This window comes from Pimephales promelas, chromosome 22 (assembly GCF_988280905.1).
Source record: "Pimephales promelas chromosome 22, fPimPro1.hap1.1, whole genome shotgun sequence".
Taxonomy (NCBI): Eukaryota; Metazoa; Chordata; class Actinopteri; order Cypriniformes; family Leuciscidae; genus Pimephales; species Pimephales promelas.
In genome coordinates this window covers 29,131,976-29,151,290 of record NC_142790.1, presented here as the reverse complement: position 1 = coordinate 29,151,290, position 19,315 = coordinate 29,131,976, and the positions used below count along the sequence as shown (strand labels likewise).

General features: G+C 39.2%; 1 protein-coding gene across 1 annotated transcript; it reads right to left on the bottom strand.

The window, feature by feature from the left end:
- Positions 1–8,157: 8,157 nt before the first annotated feature.
- Positions 8,158–18,613, bottom strand: LOC120467860 (myosin-7-like). Its single transcript, XM_089125999.1, has 37 exons — positions 18,316–18,613; positions 18,078–18,221; positions 17,842–17,998; positions 17,138–17,165; positions 16,951–17,053; positions 16,771–16,863; positions 16,628–16,691; positions 16,440–16,538; positions 16,254–16,357; positions 16,036–16,174; positions 15,824–15,942; positions 15,589–15,738; positions 15,327–15,497; positions 14,929–15,238; positions 14,765–14,844; positions 14,424–14,629; positions 14,076–14,199; positions 13,715–13,851; positions 13,388–13,643; positions 13,053–13,295; positions 12,795–12,971; positions 12,570–12,715; positions 12,384–12,474; positions 11,916–12,305; positions 11,667–11,793; positions 11,443–11,561; positions 11,061–11,257; positions 10,748–10,931; positions 10,499–10,664; positions 10,283–10,407; positions 9,849–10,157; positions 9,557–9,760; positions 9,167–9,463; positions 8,943–9,047; positions 8,761–8,856; positions 8,553–8,687; positions 8,158–8,278 (listed from the first exon to the last, which is right to left on the bottom strand). Exons 1-37 carry the CDS (start codon positions 18,514–18,516, stop codon positions 8,258–8,260), a joined length of 5,817 nt encoding a protein of 1,938 aa, XP_088982125.1. The 5' UTR covers positions 18,517–18,613; the 3' UTR covers positions 8,158–8,257.
- Between the last annotated feature and the right edge of the window lie 702 nt (positions 18,614–19,315).

Here is a 19,315-nt window from a genome sequence, read left to right as displayed (position 1 = left end):
ACCTTTAAAACACCTGATACAGATCAAATTGCAGAGTAGCTAGACTAACAGCCTAAAACCATTGTAACCTCAAGACCTTGCAAGCTGATAAGTTGGGGTCAAGACATTCATATGCTAATATCTTGTCACTTCACACATGCTGCCATGTGTGTATTTAATATGAAGGGTGTTAATTATGAACCTCCTAAGATGTGAGATTCTTTAAAGGGATACTCCACTTTTTTTGGAAATAGGCTCATTTTAGCACTCCCCCAGAGATAAACAGTTGGGTTTTACCATTTTCGAATTTTTTTTCCAAATTTTTTTTTGATATTTAGAAGAATATCAGTAACCAGACAGTTTCTGGTCTCATTGACTTCCATAGTATATTTTTTTCCTACTATGGAAGTCAATGAGACCAGAAACTGTCTGGTTACTGATTTTCTTCTAAATATCAGATAATCGGCTAAATGGATTAAAAAACGGTAAAACTCAACTGTTTAACTCCGGAGGAGTGGTAAAATGAGCCTACAAAAAAGTAGAGTATCCCTTTAAGGGTTTATAAATGGTCACAGTTCTTTCATTTGTATGGCTACTGGAAATGCAAAGACTGAAAACGACTATTGTTTTTTGATATTACCTAAAAATGTTTTGTGTAATGAATCTAAAATTCTAATTCTTAGGATTAAGCATTTAAAAAGTATAAAGTTTTTTTTTTTTACATTCATGAAGTGGATTTGGACAATGAACTAAACCTGTTAGTGCCAATCAAACAACAAAAGACATACCTTTACCTCTGCTTCTGTGACTTTTATTTTGTCTTTCTGTTTGTCCTTGGGTATAAAGATAACGGTGTGAAATTCTTCCCGAGTGCTTCTGGCCGGTTGAGGACAGCTCGGCCCACATGTTGAAATCTGGAGTGAAGCAGGTGCTGTATTTGCAAAGGCCTCCATGCACATAAAAAAGAGCGTCTAGTTATAGATGTTGGCACACTTGTTGTTTGCATTGTCTTAACTCTAGCCCAACAGAGGGAGAACAGAAGGTGGATGCTATTATTAGCTTTCTTTTATAAAGATGGTCAGGGTCCTCTTCTCTTTTTGTTACATCTAGGAAATGTCTGTAATTGAGCAATTATGGTAATACAGGATAGCTCAAATTGTCCACATATTCAGTCTCCATTTTTAATAAATAGATAGAATTATAGAACATTTTCGTCAAATTGAAGATTTTTCAGATAACCAGTCATGTTTGCTTCACCTTGTTTTCACAGTAAAAACTGTCGGCAAAAGATTCAGCCGTTAAGGCATTTTATAACATGAATCCTATATGGTATCATTTAAAGCGGCAGCATAGTTGGTTTCCTCCTCTTCTCTCCATTCTCAGCTGTTCAGGGTTGACTCTACCTTTAATCATCTGTCCATCATTGACCTGCTCATTACCTTGAATTACATCTACAATTTCCAGCACAGATACTAATCTTGCCCTAAATCTTACAAAAGGAACCTCAGAGCTCATCTGTTTAATGTGTGAAATGAGTTGAAAATCATCTTAAGCATTTGTTTTCATGTTAGATGTATGGTTACAACTTTGTATGAACACTGTTTTAGATTAGGGTCAAAAAACAGATAAAAAAATGTGTCACCACACCCACACATATTATGAGCAAGGCATCTAGCCTAAGAAAGTCCAAATGAGAAACATTGTGTTCTTCCAATTGAAAGGTAAGTTTTCACTTGTATTTTTTTGGTAATATTTAATTCAGTGCTTTGAATCATTCAATCTAAAAAGACTATGTTGGACTTCACCAAAGCATCATAAAATCTTGATTTGAAGATTTCTCATACTTTGAGATGACCGTGAAGACCCTTGAGTTGCTTCTGATGCCTGTCTGTTAGCCTGACTGAGCTGAATCTCCATCTCATTGAGGTCTCCAATGGTGGACTTCTGATAGAGGCCAACAACAGTCTCATTAAGAGGATCCTTGTTCTTCACCAGCCGGTTATTGATGTTGTAGTCCACAGTGCCAGCGTAGTGAACCAGGGAGAAATGGGCCTCTGGTTTACCCTTGACAATCCTGGGCTTCTGGAAGTTGTTTGATTTCCCCAAATGGTTGTCACAAAGCTTAGCTTTAAATGTTGTTAAAAAATTCTATTTCAGCTTCCTTCAATAGAAGACAGGAAAGAAATTTGTACCAAACCATTTACATGATTACAGTAGTGATCACAACCCTAATTATAATGCATTACAGTTAGGGTTGGGATCACTTCTGTAATCATTTAAATATTTGTAACACAGAATAATGTGTTTTTATGGTTATGTGAACAGTATGTTATTTCATGATGTAGTCTCCACCTGCTGGACATTCTGTCCCTTGGTGACCCACTCATTTCCTACTTTGACTCTTGGGTGGCACAGAGCCTTGATGAGATCAGCAGAGTTCAGGCCCGATCATTTATCAGCATCTGTTGCCAAAAAATAGAATTAGAATAGAATGGTTGATGTTAAAGGATTAGTTCACTTTTTAAAAAAACTTTTGCTGATAATTTACTCACCCCCATGTCATCCAAGATGTCCATGTCTTTCTTTCTTCAGTCGAAAAGAAATTAAGGTTTTTGATGAAAACATTCTAGGATTTTCTCCATATAATGGACTTCAATGGGAACCAAACCGTTCAAGGTCCAAATGAGAGTTTCAGTGCAAACTGTTCAAAGGGCTTTAAACGATTCCAGACGATGAATAAGGGTCTTATCAAGCGAAATGATCACTCATTTAATAAATAAATAACAAAGTTTAAGTTTTATAAGCTCAAATGCTCGCCTTGCTCTGTTCTTTGATGAGCGTTTGTGACTCTCCTGTTCGAACTCGTTCTTCAAAATGAACAAATCTTTTAGTCATGACTCGAAGGGTCCTTGATAAGACCCTTATTCGTCGTCTGGTGTCGTTTAAAGCCATTTGAAGCTGCACTGAAACTGTCTTTTGGACCTTGAACTGTTTGGTTCCCAATTAAGTCCATTATATGGAGAAAATCCTGGAATGTTTTCAACAAAAACCTTAATTTCTTTCTGACTGAAGAAAGAAAGACATGGACATCTTGAATGACATGGGGGTGAGTAAATTATCAGCAAAAGTTTTTTTAAAAAAAAGTGAACTACTCCTTCTTTGCCTTTGCATTCAATAAATTAAATATTTTAATGCCCTTGTGTGTCATGTCAGCATTTTATCCTAATACTGACCCTCAGTCCCATGAGCCTCGGCCTGTTCCTCTCTTTGCTTCTGCTTGAACTTCATGTTGCCGTAGTGCATGACGGATCCAGTCAGCTTGTAGATGCTGTTCTGCTCCTCTTGGGTGAAGCCCAAGACATCAAATGCTTCCTACAGCAAATTTACAGTGCATTGCATGGCATGTTATACAGACTTCAGCTCTAAACCTTGTGAAGCCAGTATCTACAAATATATGGTTGTTTTGGATAACACACATCTGTAGACATCAACTCATCAGAATCATCAATAGAGGCCACTTGTGTCTCTCCTTGGGAGATGTAGGCTTAACCATAAGGATTTGCTGTGATCAGCAGCATCTCTGAGAGGATAAAAAGATGTTTTAAAAAATACAATAAAAGTACAATATTTTTTCTCATCACTTGTGATTTTGCTTACCAGAAGTTCTGTTTTCCTAGTCAATTCGTTCATTTAATGAACCAAATGACACACAAAAAAAGATTCGTTTATTTTGATGAACGACTTCGAACAGGAGAGTCACGAACGCGCATCACAGAACAGAGCAAGGCGAGCATTTGAGCTTATAAAACTTAAACTTTGTTATTTTTTTTTTTTTAAATGAGCGATCGTTTCGCTTGATAAGACCCTTATTCATCGTCTGGAATCGTTTAAAGCCCTTTGAACAGTGTAGTTTGCACTGAAACTGTCTTTTGGACCACGAATAGTTAAAAGTGTTGATAGTTAATGTGATTTTCTACAGTCTGCAAACTTGAGAATATTTCATACATCCACTGAAAATCACCAAAATACCAGCTGCGCGTACAATGCAACATTTATAAGTGTGGCTTAAGTCTATAAATAATGTAAGACTTCTAGGATTTGGATGAGTAGGATTACTAATAAATTGATAACTCTAGTGCAGTCAGTGATGTTGAGTGTCTGTCAGGGTCACTTACCTTTGCAGTTCAACTCCTCTGACACTGATGCTTTACTGTCCTAGAGTCAAACAATTAAGAATAATTTATTAGTCAAACAATTATTAACTATTTATTTCATATCAAATATTATGTTACATTATAGTTAATAATGACTTGAAAAACATATTTGAAAAATCTCTCTATGCATAAGATGTTATAAAGTATGAGGTGTCCCTGAAGGCTTACCGTTTGATGCTACGATAGAAACTTGTCTGAAGCCATAGACTCTCCACCCTTTTTATATTGTAAGAGGTCGTCTATATATGGTTGCAGGAATTTTCTGAAGCATGTCAGTGTCTGCGTTCGGTTAGGATGCATATGGGATGGGTGTCTGCTAGAGGCAGGTGTATGTTTTAAAAAAGGTATAATTAATGCCGGTAAGGATAGATGAACTTTCATTCAACTTATTTATGCTCCAAATTAGTAAGGTAAGGGGTTTAAGGAGAAATATTAAGATGGCATAACTGGTGTAATGCAAAGGAAACTGGAAAGTTGCTGAAATCTCAATCCTGCTGCTTTTTACCATTGTGTTAACCTATTAACCAATCATAACTATTTTTATTTATTTGCATTGTCTGATAACTGACCAGCAAACAGCTGTTGGCTCAAAGAAAATGCATCTCATTGTTTGCGTCATCTGTTCCTTGCTCAAGGACAAGCCAAGTGTCATTTCACTCTGTCCATCAAAGATGCTTTATACCCATTCGAGCAGCCGCAACAGAATATAAGGGCCAAGGTCAGTTTACAGTTGGTGGCATCGCTTCACTCGGGCCTTCATCGCTGACACGCCATTGTTCCTTTGCCTTCACACTTGAGGACAAAGATAACCTGTGAAATTCTTGCTGGCTGATTCTAAATGATTGAGGAGAACAGCTTGTCTTTCTCCAACGGGCGGCGTATATTAATGTACACGCGACCTCTCCTCAATGTGAACTTAATATTCATCAAAGGAACTGTGTTTTTATTTGTCCAGTTTGCCAGACTATTCTTACTTTTTTATATCAGCAGCAACCCAAAACCCAGGTTATCTAGAACATAGGTCATTCAACTAGACCACATTTTCCAACTGAATCGTCCGCTGAGTTCAGATCAGAAACAAAGGCCTAAAAGTGTAAAGCCTCTACAATAAGTTCATCCTCGGTCACATTTAACAATACAGTGTCAATTGTAAAAAACCTCACCCTTAGTTGCGTATATAGTTGTGAATTTAAATGAATAGTTCACTAAAAATCATCACTTACCCTCACCTTGCTCCAAGACCTGTATGCATTTCATCCTTCTGTGGAAAACAAAAGAGAATGCGGTATTTATAAGAACGCTGGTGTACAAACATCATTGGACCTCGTTGACTTTAATTTTATTTAATAAAAAACACACTGACAAATGGTGCGTTCTATTATTCATCCGTCTCGGAGATCAGAATCGGACGACAGACATTGCCTAGCAACACGCCCCCTTTCCTCGGATTTCTCCTCTCGGACGTCGGACAACCGTGAGGACACCGAGCAAGAATTCCGTTTCGGAATTCAAGATGGCTGCGCCCTGTGACTTGTAAGAATGAATTGTTTTCATTGTTTTTGAACCGCTTTGGTATTTTAAATGACGGTTATAATCACTCGTATTACTGCGTCCCCTGGAATCGGTTGATGTGAGTGCAATTACTGACGTTGCTAGCGTTGCTAACAGAAGATTAACATGAAAAACATTAATAAAGTGAACATTTTCAAGTTCAAATGGCTGCGTTTTAATAAGGTGTAGTCATAATAATTGTTTTTTTAATGTAAGTGCATGGTACTCGGCCAGTGCTACCATTATAACAGCTTTCCGGGTGGCGTCCATTTTTTTCTCCGACTCGGACGCGCAAAACAAATAGAACGCTTGAAGTGTGGACGTGACGTCAAAACCGAGGTCCGAGTCGGTTCGTTTGCTATAATAGAACGCACCATTAGTATGTCAAAAAAAGTTTTTTTTTTTTTTTTTTTTTACTTTTTTACTTTTATGCTACTAGACCTTTTTTTATAACCTAAAATCAACCCTCTGTAGAAATGTGTGCAACGTCTGCATCGATGCATATGGAGGAGGTCTGTGTCTGGCTGTCAGTCGTCCTCCTACCAAATGCAACATTGTTTCCTTCCCATTGTCCTTGAGTACAAAGATAACCCTGTGAAATTCCTACTGAGTCTCTGACGAAATAGAAGCAACTGATGAGGGACACTGAGAACACATAAAGCGGATGCCCTATCAAGTGTTTCATGTTGGCACCCTTGCAAGCCGTATACTTTCTACTTATTTTACATGTCCAATTGAGGCAAAACGATGCTGGTCACAAGACGAGTGTTTATTATTACCCAACGTGTGACCCCCTATCGAGTTAAAAGGCAGACAAAGAGAAGAAATAGTCGTTGTTGTTTTCTTGGCAATTATAAAAAAATCTTAAGTTCTTTATGCAAATAAAACAAAAATCATTCTTGTTGTTTATATACAATGTTCGTCTGTTTTTCTCTTCATGCACCTGTTGCTGGTTTCTCAATGGGTCAACTAACTGTTATGACCATTGTTAACCAAAAGGGTGAAAGTTTAAGACGTTGCTTCATTTATCTTAGACTTCTTAAAATATCTCAAGCACATTGTACTGTGGTTTAAGGTTGCAGGATTGCTCCTCCCTATATTCAGCTGTTGGACTCCACCTCTAGCACTGGCCTGTTCTTCACATTTAATACTCAGATTTTACCAGTGTACACGCTTCTCTTTATGCAATCAGTCTTCAGTTTTCCAATCAGTGACTCTTCAACAAATTTCCATTGTTTAATTTAGCAGTTTTTATTTGGAACTGTTGAATACATTAGGGTTGTAATTTGTTTTGCAGGTCTCGTGCACTCGAGAGGAACGAGGACATGCAGGTGAGACAGCTGAAATAAAGAAATTCTGTAGTATTATCATATCAAACATTTTAGTTTTTATCTTGAACATTGTCTGTAAATGCTCTGTAGATTTAAAAAATGATTTTTCACAATAATTTTCAGTATGGAGGATGTTTAGAGGAACCTTACTGCAGAACGCACACTCAGGGGAAGACACTACTCCCATTGATCTACCAACGAAGGTCTTGGTCATTTACACTTGAAAAAATACATAATGTGGTAGGTGTTTTTTTTTTTTACTTATAAAATAAGATGTAGCAAATGTTAATCTGTATTCTATAAAATGATATACATGTCAAGGTTTTGTTATAAATTATTAAAGATGCAATGTGTAAAAAGTTTGGCTTTGCTATGTGGTTTGCTATATGTCATCGACCGTAAAACAGTAACGTTACAGGAATCACCAACCGATCTAAGTTGATCTTGAAGAGTTTCCAAAATAATTCAAAATAGAAAAAAAGCCTATTTTTGTGTAGTAAATAATGTCTAGGGGATGCGGAGGCGCAAAAAAATGTCATTTTTGCCGTTCACGCGGATGCGTCAAGGCTTTACGCTTTAACCAGCTCAGCCACAGTAACAGCTCATATTAGCCAGCTAAACTTTTGCTACCCTTTTAGAAAAAAAATTATAGTTGCATAGTTTCATATGGTTCTTCTCTTTCACTATTATGGGTTTGTTATGTGGGGAGAAATGTGCTGGTTATGTTTGTGAGACAATCAGCTGATTACTATTATTATATTATATTATATATTAAGACCCTTGATCCTCACCTGACTATGGCTTTGTAAACTTTATCCATGATGTGGTTTATAATGGACTGTGGTTCAGAAACAGTGACAATGTTACACACTCTTGTCAGACGACATGTTTGTCCCGTTTGAGCCACCGCAGCTTCTTCGAAAGGGAGGGGTGAAGAATTTGCATATAAATGGAATGTATAATTAGGGCTAGAAAAACACACTGGGAAAATTTGCAAAGATAAAGGAGTCGAATAATAGTAAATAAGACAAAAGTGTTTAAATAACTGTTTTCAAATATGACAAAGACCACAAGAAAATTTTAATTTGCAATCTTTATTCTACAGAACTACAGGTAATGAAGTCAAGAGGCACAGATTCAAACCAAATAAGCCTTTCAGGAAGACTTCAGGAAGTAAGAGCTTCACTCTTCATCGTGCCCTTTCTGTGGAAAGGAAAAGAAATGTGTTTGAAAGGTATATTTGCTATTTGATTTTAGTTTTTGCATTACATCATTACTTAGACTCACTCGAGGAGAAAGCGATAAGCACAAAACGCTTTAGGTCATTCTCTTTTAACTAATTTTACAGTTCACCTGGCATCACTGAAAGGTAAAGGCTTTAGAAACTGATATTTACAAAATTATATCTAAGCCTTTCACCATTCAAATTAAAACATTACCCTTTGCTTCATTGAGCCTTCTTACTGAGTTAAGTTACCTTGGATCCAGTATCACGGCTCTTGGCTCTCAGCTTGTTGACCTGAGATTCAGCAATATCCGCCCTCTCCTCTGCCTCATCCAGCTCATGCTGTATCTTACGGAACTTGCCCAGATTAGCATTGGCCTGTTCCTCCTGATTAAATAAAAAGGTTGTTGGCATAAACAATATACAAAACAGTACAGGAATGTACAGGCAATAAACTTACAGCCTCTTCAGCAGATCTCTTGTAGGATTTGACCTTCAGCTGGAGTTTGTCCACCAGGTCTTGAAGACGAGCCAGATTCTTACGGTCTTCCTCAGTCTGTTAATAAACGTTTGATTATTTTTGCTCTGGGTGGTTTGAAGAGGGTAATATTGGGGGATATTGTATTGAACAGAGAAAAAAACCTGGTAGGTGAGCTCCTTGATGCGTCTCTCATATTTACGAATCCCTTTCACAGACTCGCTCGCCTTTCTCTGTTCTATCTCCACCTCGTTTTCCAAATCCCTCACCTACCGAAACCAAAAATTATCTCTGAATCCAAGTAACTAATTTTTGTGACTAATCTTTACAAAAGTAATGCATTTTAAATAGAAAATGCATTATTAATAACTGAGTTTCATAAACTTACCCTGGCCTCCAGTTTCTGGACCTGCTTCTTGCCTCCCTTCATGGCGATCTGCTCAGCCTCATCCAGACGGTGCTGCAGGTCCTTGATGGTCTGCTCCATGTTCTTCTTCATGCGCTCCAGATGAGCACTGGTGTCCTGCTCCTTCTTCAGCTCCTCTGCCATCATGGCAGCATCAGTGATGGCCTTCTTGGCTTTTTCCTCGGCATTCCTGTTCTCCTGCACTGCCTCCTCAACCTCAGTCTGAAGCTGAGTATTATCCCCCTCCAGCTTCTTCTTCTGATTCAGCAGGCTGGTGTTCTGAACATGGACAAGATTGACATTCATGTAGTCTCTAGTTGATATTGATACTAAGAATGGGGTTTTTAATTGTCTAATGCAGATGTGTCATACCTGAGAATGCAGGAGCTGAACTCTCTCACTGACATCCAGCAGTTCCTGCTCAGCCAGTTTCCTTCCTCTCTCAGTTTGTTCCACCATGGATCTCAGCTCATCCAGTTCAGCCTGCTGCAGATTGTTGCGTCTCTCCACAATGGCGATGTTCTCTTTGAGATCATCATTACTACGAAGAGCGTCATCTAGTTGCAGTTGGGCATCCTGTGAAATAAAACTTTTACAGATTAAAAGACAGCAAAGCTATGTTCACCTAATCATTATAATATCTTAATTTGAAGATTTGTTATACTTTGAGATGTCCATGAAGACTCTTGAGTTGCTTCTGGGCTTCTGATGCCTGTCTGTTAGCCTGGCTGAGCTGAATCTCCATCTCATTGAGGTCTCCCTCCATCTTCTTCTTCAGTCTGAGAGCTTCATTCCTGCTGCGAGTCTCTGATTCCAGTGAGCTTTGCAGGGTATCCACCACTCTCTGCAAGTTCCTCTTGGCCTGCTCCATCTCTTCATCTTTCTCAGCCAGCTTACGTTCAATATCAGCTTTGACCTGATTGAACTCCAGCTGAGCTCTAAGAATCTTTCCTTCCTCGTGTTCAAGTGAGCCCTGACCAATTAAAACAATACTTATCCATTAGAAATTACAGTACCCAATCAAAGGCACCAAATGTATTCTTGCTGGTGTATAACTAGAAAAACTAGACCTACTACATTTATACATAACTAATTTACCTCAGCCTCTTCCAGGGCTGCTTGAATTTCAGTTTTCTCCTGTTCCAACTGCTTACGAATTTTCTCAAGCTCATGTATGTTTTTTCCACTCTCGCCAATTTGTTCAGTGAGCTCAGCAATCTCCTCTGTTTGGTAGGAAAAGTAATACTGGTTAATATATAAGAAAGGTTTATGAAATGTATGTGAAAGCCCAGATGACTAATAAATCAAGGGCACCTTGGAGGTTCTTGTTTTCTCTCTTCATAGTTTCCAAATGATCCAGAGACTCCTCATAAGAGTTCTTCAGTTTGAATAGTTCAGTACTCAGAGATCTGGCTTCCTTCTGGGAGCTTTCCAACTCGCTCTGAGACTCCTCGTATTTCTGCTTCCATTCAGCTAGGACCTGTTGATAGAATCCGATCTTGATTACCATTGGAGCTGAATGAACACAAAGATTATTTATCTGTAAGGGTTTTATGCAATCACCTTGTCAAAGTTTCTTTGCTTCTTGTCCAGAGCAGCAGCAGCAGCATTGGATCTCTCCACATCCACCATGAGATCTTCAATCTCATTCTGCAGCCTGTGTTTGGTCTTCTCCAGAGAGGAGCATTTAGCATTGACAGCTTCCACAGCTTCTTCTGCATCTTGCAGACGCTGAGCCAGTTTTTTCCTTCATGAATAAACAGATTTTGTTCCAAAATAACTTAGTGGAGCTTTTACAAATTCTTGGCTCACAGAATAAAGTCAGATGTTTTTATGGTATGCTACATGAGAAACCCAAATATTTCCTGATTCTTACTTGGCTTCCTCCAGCTCCTCAGTCCTCTGGATGGCATCAGTTTCATACTTGGTTCTCCACTGAGCCACTTCAGAGTTTGCCTTGGACAGACTACGCTGTAGCTCAGCCTTGGCTTCTTGCTCTTCCTCATATTGCTCCCTCAGCAGATCAGCATCATGACGAGCAGACTGAACTGCATGGGCCAGGGCATTCTTAGCCTGTAAAATATTTACAATTAATGTTTTCTGTGAATGGGAATGTCCCTTTCAGGCAGGTGGGTTTAAATCCCACTGCTCCTAGAAGATCTACTGGGTGACCGGGTAGTGTTGTGCTTTAGGTGTATGACTGCTACACTGTGTTTCCCTAGCCTTGTGGGTTCAAGAACCAACATTGGTTGAAATACCTTGATTTCCTCCTCTAGTTGTCTCTTGAGGTCTTCAATCTGCTGGGTGTAGGACTGCTTGCCTCTTGTTAGCTGAGAAACTAATGAATCCTTTTCTTCCAGCTGTCTAGAAAGCTCCCCTAGATAGAAGTATAACCAGTACATTACATAAAGTAGTGTGTGGTCTTGATAATTAGTCTAACAATGCACAGAATAAAGTAATACCTCATCATAAGAATACATACCATTTTCAGTTTGTAGCTTAGCTTTTTGCATGGTAAAATCATTGATGCTGCGTGTTCCTTCTTCGTATTTTGTTCTGTATTCTGACATCTGGTCCTCAAGAGTCCTGCACATTTTCTCCAAGTTCGCCTGGATAGATATTATATAATTAATTAATACCAAATAAACCATAAAGAACATGTGATTCTAAAGAACATCTAAGGAGAAGAAAAAATATTAAAAATGCTAACATGGAAACAAGAATTCATCACCTTGGACTTGGCAAGCTGCTCCATGTTGGAGACCACATCGTCCAGTTCCAGTCTGAGTTCACTCTTCTCTTTCTCCAGCTTCTGCTTCACTCTCTGGAGGTTGTCAATCTGCTCCCCCAGATCAGCCACACTGTCTGCATGTTTCTTCCTCAGTGTAGCCGCAGTGGACTCATGTTGCAGAGTGGACTCTTCAAGGTCTCTGCGCAGTTTCTGGAACTCAGCTTCACGTTTCTTGTTCATCTCAATCTGGGCAGCAGTGGCTCCACCAGCCTCCTCCAACCTCTCACTGATCTCCTCCAATTCTCTGGACAGATCAGCTCTCTGTTTCTCAACTTTAGCACGAGCAGCTCTCTCAGCCTCCAGCTCTTCCTCAAGCTCTTCAATTCTGGCCTGGAAATGTGAGGAAAGCCAAAGTTGAATTAGATAGAATTACCAATTGTCTACATTTTTAAGAATCATACATTTTACCTGCAACTCCTTCAGTTTCTTCTGGAGTTGGGCTGCCATTGCCTGCTCATCTTCAATCTTGCTACTGAGCTGGTTGATCTCAAAATCCTTCCTGTGTTGCAGAACATATTTGATTAATAGTATTAATAAGGATTCAGATTGTGAGCTGTATTCTTGAATAATGATTGCACCCTCTGGAAAACACACTTTTTAATCCTCTCTTCCATTTGCTGTTTGTCATTTTCCAGATCCATTACGCTCTCTTGGGTCAACTTTAAGTCTCCCTCGAGCTTCCTCTTTGCCCTCTCCAGATCCATACGAAGCTTCTTTTCCTGTTCCAGGGAACCCTCAAGCTGGAAGGACAATATTTTGTTCAGCATTGTAAATGTCACCCTTTTCATTTACAATAGAAATGTTAAGAATACTTCTCACATCATCCACTTGTTGCTCCAGTTTGGTTTTGGCTTTGGTGAGTGTGTTGACTTTGTCTTCCTCACTCTGGAGGTCATCCAGTGTTTGCTGATGGGCCTCCTGAAGAGCTTTCTTCTCCTTGGTCAGCTTAGCGATGATCTCATCCAAAGCTGCCATCTCTTCTGTCAGGTTTTTAACCTGTAGAAATGTGATATTGCATCAACAGACACTTAACATACAATTCTAACATCACTAACAGGTTTAGTGCTGAAAACTGACCTTATTCTCAGTGGCATGTTTCTCTTTCTCCACTTTGGCCAGAGTGAGCTCAAGATCATCAATGTCCTTCTTGAGCTCAGAGCATTCATCCTCCAGCTTTCGTTTCTTTGCAGTCAGCTCAGAATTCATCTCCTCTTCATCCTCCAGTCTCTCAGTCATTTCTTTGACTTTGGCCTCAAGCTGGATCTTATTCTTGATCAGACCCTCACATCTCTCCTCAGCATCACAAAGATTATCTTGCTCCTGTTTACAGGTACAAAAAAACGACGTATACTTATTTTAATGTCTCTGTACAATTCAATCAAAAGTATAGATTTATAAAATCTTAATCTTACAGCTTGGACTTGGAGTTGCAGGTCATTCTTCTCTTGGATAAGAGAAACCATCTTTTCCTCAAGCTCCTTTCTGCGGGCTTCAGATTTGGCATAAGCCTCCTTCAACTTCAGGAATTCCTCCTTCATGTTGGCCATTTCTTTCTCCGACTCAGCAGATCTCAGCAGTGGTTTGATCTTGAAGTAGAGCTTCATCCAGGGCCAATTCTTGACACCCATGAAGGCTCGTACATTCCACTGGATCACAAGCAAGGCATCTCTGCAAAATAAAACTGTTCTTTTTGTCTCTTTTTATGATGCAGTGACAGATTTAAATGCCCACCCAGTTACCTTCGTTCAACAAGCTTCTGGAATTCAAGTCTTGCGAGAAGACCACGTGATCTAGCTTGAATATTGGTGATGATGAGAGCAAGACGGTCATCTCTCATTTCTTCAAGTGTACCCAGTAGACCAGCCTTGAAGAACACCTTAGAAATAATTGATTTCAGTAAATCAAAGGCACCCATGCACAAACAAATAGAGCAATGCTGCAAGTGCCCCTGAGACATGGTACACATTTTAAGGATGACAGCCTTCTAATAAATTACTTATAGTTGTCTCAGCACATTAATATGGGATAGGATAACATTTTAAAACTTGAATTAAACAGATTTACACAATCTACAAAGCAATTACCAATTAGAATATATACCTTTGTATGTCCAAATTTGTACTGGTTGTGGTCAATTTCCAAAGACCCCAATAACTTCTCAGCTCCTTTCCTGCTGTCAATGAACTGACCATCTGGGATGGCAGCAGGGTTAAGGATACGGTATCTGTTGTTGAATATTTAAAAAATAAAGTTTAAATAGTGTCGATTTTGCCACTGTTTTTAAACAAGCTAAATTATTTATAATGGGATTTAATATTTTTCATTTACACACATTTGTGTAATTTGAAAATGTCAAGTCTCATTGCATAACTTCTGGCTGTGTTCACAAGTCAGCAAGTTTTTGACCCAAGTGCGACTCGCATGTCTCGTATTTGTAAGTGAATGTACCTCTGCTTGAAATCTCCATACAGGATCCTGTTGGGGAATCCCTTCCTGCAGATCCTGATGCCCTCCAGCACACCGTTACAGCGCAGCTGGTGCATGACCAGAGGATTCTCCATCGCCCCAGGAGTCTTGCTCTCATTGGGGATGATGCAGCGCACAAAGTGAGGGTGAGTTGACCTCAAGTTGGTCATCAGCTTGTTCAGGTTCTCCTGTGGATAGACATTATCCATGAATCTGACCATTTATGTATTTTAGGTTATGCTATTTAAAGAAAATTAGAAACCAAGCTATATTAAATAAATATTTTCATTATGAATCACTATGAAAGGCACTCTATATGTTACCCTGTGGAGGGCAGACACTGTCTGAAAAGAAGAGCCCTTTTTCTTCTTCTCCTTTCCTTTGCCACCTCCTCCCTCTGCTGCTGTTGAATAATTGATCATTTTTAAAATGAAACTTGCACTAAATTCTTATTTGTTTCAAGGATCATGTCATCAGCACAACACACCTGAGTCAGCGCCAGCATAATTAGCAAACAGCTGAGCCAGAAGTTTCATGGTGGACTTCTGATAGAGGCCTACAACAGTCTCATTAAGAGGGTCCTTGTTCTTCACCAGCCAGTTATTGATGTTGTAATCCACAGTGCCAGCGTAGTGAACCAGGGAGAAATGGGCCTCTGGTTTACCCTTGATAATCCTGGGCTTCTGGAAGTTGTTGGATTTCCCCAAGTGATTGTCATAAAGCTTAGCTTTAAATGTTGCATCACTGGCTTTGGGGAACATGCACTCCTCTTCAAGGATGGACATGATACCCATGGGCTATAGAGAAGGCAACAAACGAATGTAAATTAAGAGTTAAATAAAGCTTCAAAATTAGATATTCAGAAAAAAGGTTTTGTACACCCACCTTTTCAATGAGATCAATGCAAGCCTGCAAGTCCATGCCGAAGTCAATAAACACCCAATCAATGCCCTCCTTCTTGTATTCCTCTTGCTCCAGCACAAACATGTGGTGGTTGAAGAACTGCTGCAACTTCTCATTAGTGAAGTTGATGCACAGCTGCTCAAAGGTGTTGAACTGCAGGTGGAATATAATGTATAATCACAATGGTCAAACAGATTGGACTCCTTGTTGGATTTGTTCTTGAATAATAATAACATCAGCTTACATCAAAGATCTCAAATCCAGCAATGTCCAGCACACCAATGAAGTACTGGCGAGGCTGTTTGGTGTCCAGGGATTGGTTGATTCTCACAACCATCCAGAGGAACATCTTCTCGTACACTGACTTTGCCAGAGCACCAATAGAGTAGTACACCTGTCCGATAGACATTAAAATGTTACAGAATAATGTGTTTTTATGGTTATGTGAACAGTATGTTATTTCATGATGTAGTCTCCACCTGCTGGACATTCTGTCCCTTGGTGACCCACTCATTTCCTACTTTGACTCTTGGGTGGCACAGAGCCTTGATGAGATCAGCAGAGTTCAGGCCCATCAGATATGCAACTTTGTCAGCATCTGTCATCAATTAAAGAAGATGGTTGATGGTAATGAATCTTCTATTAACCACTAACTGTATGCATTATGTCAGCATTTTATCCCAATACTGACCCTCAGTCCCATCAGCCTCGGCCTGTTCCTCTCTTTGCTTCTGCTTGAACTTCATGTTGCCGTAGTGCATGACGGATCCAGTCAGCTTGTAGATGCTGTTCTTCTCCTCTTGGGTGAAGCCCAACACATCGAACGCTTCCTACAGCAAATTAATTTAACATGATAAATGTGTCATATTCTTGTATTTTCAGTAAAAATTAATCTTTAAAAGATGTTACGTCAGTGGCCATCAGCTCATCGGCATCAACGATAGAGGCCACTTGTGTCTCTCCTTGAGAGATGAAGGCGTAATCATAGGGGTTTGCTGTGATCAGCAGCATCTCTGAGAGAAAGGACACAGAGCACTTAGACATCATGTTGTAATGCATTTTCAAACAAAATTATAGATGTTTATAAATGCTCACCTAAAAGTTCTGGTTTCTTCTGAGACAGGATCTGGTAGAAGATGTGGTAGTCTCTCTCAGCCTTGAGCTGGAAAGTCACACGAGACTTCTCCAAAAGGTCTGTCGCAGAGAACTTTTGTTTAAAAATCATTACTATCATGCATTTATTTTCATTATTTTAAGATGAAACTAAGCATAAGTGTTCCTACAAGTCTCGATATCTGCAGAAGCGAGTTTGCCATTTGCTGCGAAATGAATGCGGATGAACTTGCCCTGTTTGAAAAGATAAAAATTGTTATGCCTTTTTAAGTAAAAGCTGTGTTCAGTTTTCAGTGCTATTTCATTCACTCACAAAGCGAGAAGAGTTGTCATTCCTGATGGTCTTGGCATTCCCAAAGGCCTCGAGAGCAGGATTACACTGGATGATTTGATCCTCCAGAGTACCCTAGAAAACACAATATTAGAAATTTGTGTATGGTGAACGGCAACGTTGAATTATTTTCGCGTTTGAGTTCAGATCTCCTCTGTTTACCTTCTTTTCACTGGTGTCCTTCTTTGAAGGACTAGCAGCAATGCTGGCAAAGTACTGAATGACTCTCTTTGTGTTCACAGTCTTTCCAGCACCAGATTCTCCACTTGAGGTAGAACGATAAAATGTTAAGCACCGCACAGTTTTAAAAACAACTATTATATAAAGTGTTACGCAGAAGCAGACTTACGTGATAAGAATAGACTGGTTTTCTCTGTCTGAAATGAGCAATGAAAATATGAAACAATACAGTTACATTATAAACAAACTCTGTTCTGTTTTTAAGCGGTCCTGAAAAACGGGTTTAAAAACACTGAATGCATTTAACTCTTTACCCGCCATTGATAAGATTTTCCGCCGTGGATTAGCATTAGGGCTGTGACGCTTCAGGGGTGTTGATGCACTCAATCTACTGCGTCTGATTTATTTGGTATTGATTCTGGATCCAATCCGGATGAATTTTTTTTTTACAAAAACATGATTTCCTTTTTATGAAATTTGCACACCTCAAGTGTGTAATAAAATATTTTTTTGTTCAGAGGCTCTGTTCTTTCTTTTGATGTTTTGTCCGTTCAGATATGTATACAACAAAATATTTTAGGGCCCCTAGGAATTTGTGAAAAGATTAAATGCTAGTAGTGGCTGCAACTTAATTTTTTTTAAATGCTGGTGGGGAAGACTTAATTAAAAGCAACTAACCAAACAATTATGCCTAGCTAGATTAGCAAACTACTTCATGTGCTTTTCAAAATGCACATGAAAAATGCAAAAAAACACTTCCAATATTTTTGATTAGTCATACATCAAACTGTTTCTATGAATCTGTCACTTGATAGAAGCTAGTCAGATTGCAAGTAAAACCACTTGAGAACCACTGGTGTTCATTAGACACACCTGACAGCATGTACTGGTAGGCATTGTCTGAGATGGAGAAGATGTGAGGAGGAGCTTCGCTCCTCTTTTTGCCTCTGTAAGCAACAACGACTTCCTGGTTGTACACTGGCAGCCACTTGTAGGGGTTCACAGTGACACAGAAGAGCCCAGAGTAGGTCTGTAAGAGATTCACAGAAGGTTTAGATCTGCTCATGCAAGATAAAGAGAACATGTGAGTGTTTTAAGACTCGACTCACGTAGATCATCCAGGCTGCGTAACGCTCTTTGAGGTTAAACAGCACTGCGGGCTCGTGCAGGAAGGTGAACATCGCCATGTCCTCAATTTTATCGAACTTTGGCGGGTTCTGGGGGTGAACATCAGCCTCCTTCACAGTAACTGTCTGTAAAAGGCACATACTCCAAGAGTTGTTACTCACTACTAACATTACTAATGTAGTGAAGGAATAATCAAAAACGTGTTTAACTTGAACCTACTTTGCCTTTTTCAGTCTCGCAGGTGACTTTATCACCGTCCCGACTCACAATGGTTCCTTTCACGTACTCCTCCTCAGGATCAGGGACGAAGCATTCTTTCTTCATGTCGAAGGGGCGCGTTTGGGCCTCCAGACGCTCCCGGTCAGACTTCCTGAGGAACGGAGCAGCAGCTCCAAACTCCTCCATCGCGACATCTCCCATCTTTCACCTCGACTGCTGTTTATGAGTGAATGCAAACTGATCACGGAATGAGATATAGGAGCATATTTGGACACTTAAGAAACAATGCCATTTTCAATAAACAAACATTCAAAGTAGAGCCCGACCGATAAAGGATTTTGAAGGTCGATACCGATACAAATATTTGCTGGTTTTAAAATCCGATATTCCGATATATCGGCCGATATTTTAATTTTTAATTTTTTTTTTCAAAAACGCGCAACAAAACATTAACAGATTTCCCTAACATTAGTTATTTGTAGTTATTTATGAGTTTTAACTAAAATAATATGCTAATGCATCTTAAAAAGAAACTTGTTTCTTTGATTGTCACGACAGAACAGACTGATGATAGTGGCATTCGCTAGCTTTATGGTTAGCTAGTCCATAATTTAGCAATGGATAACGTCATACTGCAAATTGTAAAACATACATTTTCCATATAACAGACCAAGGAGAGATGATGCGTCTCATTGCTATAACTGTCAGCGCTATTAAAGAAATACTTCAGTCACATGGTCAAAAGTTAAAAGGACAGTCAGTCAACTACACTGTAACAACGTAACGTCCCAGATAGCAGACTGACATTGAATCAACGTGGAAATATGACATCGAAACAACGTTGATCTGACATTGTTTTGCTCATCGAATTAACGTTGAACCAACGTCAGATGCGTCATTCTTTCAAAACTAACGGAAAATCAACTTGAAATCAACGCGTTGTTTCAACGTTATGAAAGCAAACCAATTTTCGATTTCATTTAGCTTTGAAGAATGCCGC

Coding starts and splice junctions, on each gene's coding strand:
- LOC120467860 (XM_089125999.1), bottom strand. CDS start 18,516: ATGGGAGATGTCGCGATGGAGGAGTTTGGAGCTGCTGCTCCGTTCCTC. Junction 16,864..16,950: donor AGGACACCAGTGAAAAGAAG/GTAAACAGAGGA, acceptor TGTGTTTTCTAG/GGTACTCTGGAGGATCAAAT. Junction 10,408..10,498: donor AGAAAACAAGAACCTCCAAG/GTGCCCTTGATT, acceptor CCTACCAAACAG/AGGAGATTGCTGAGCTCACT.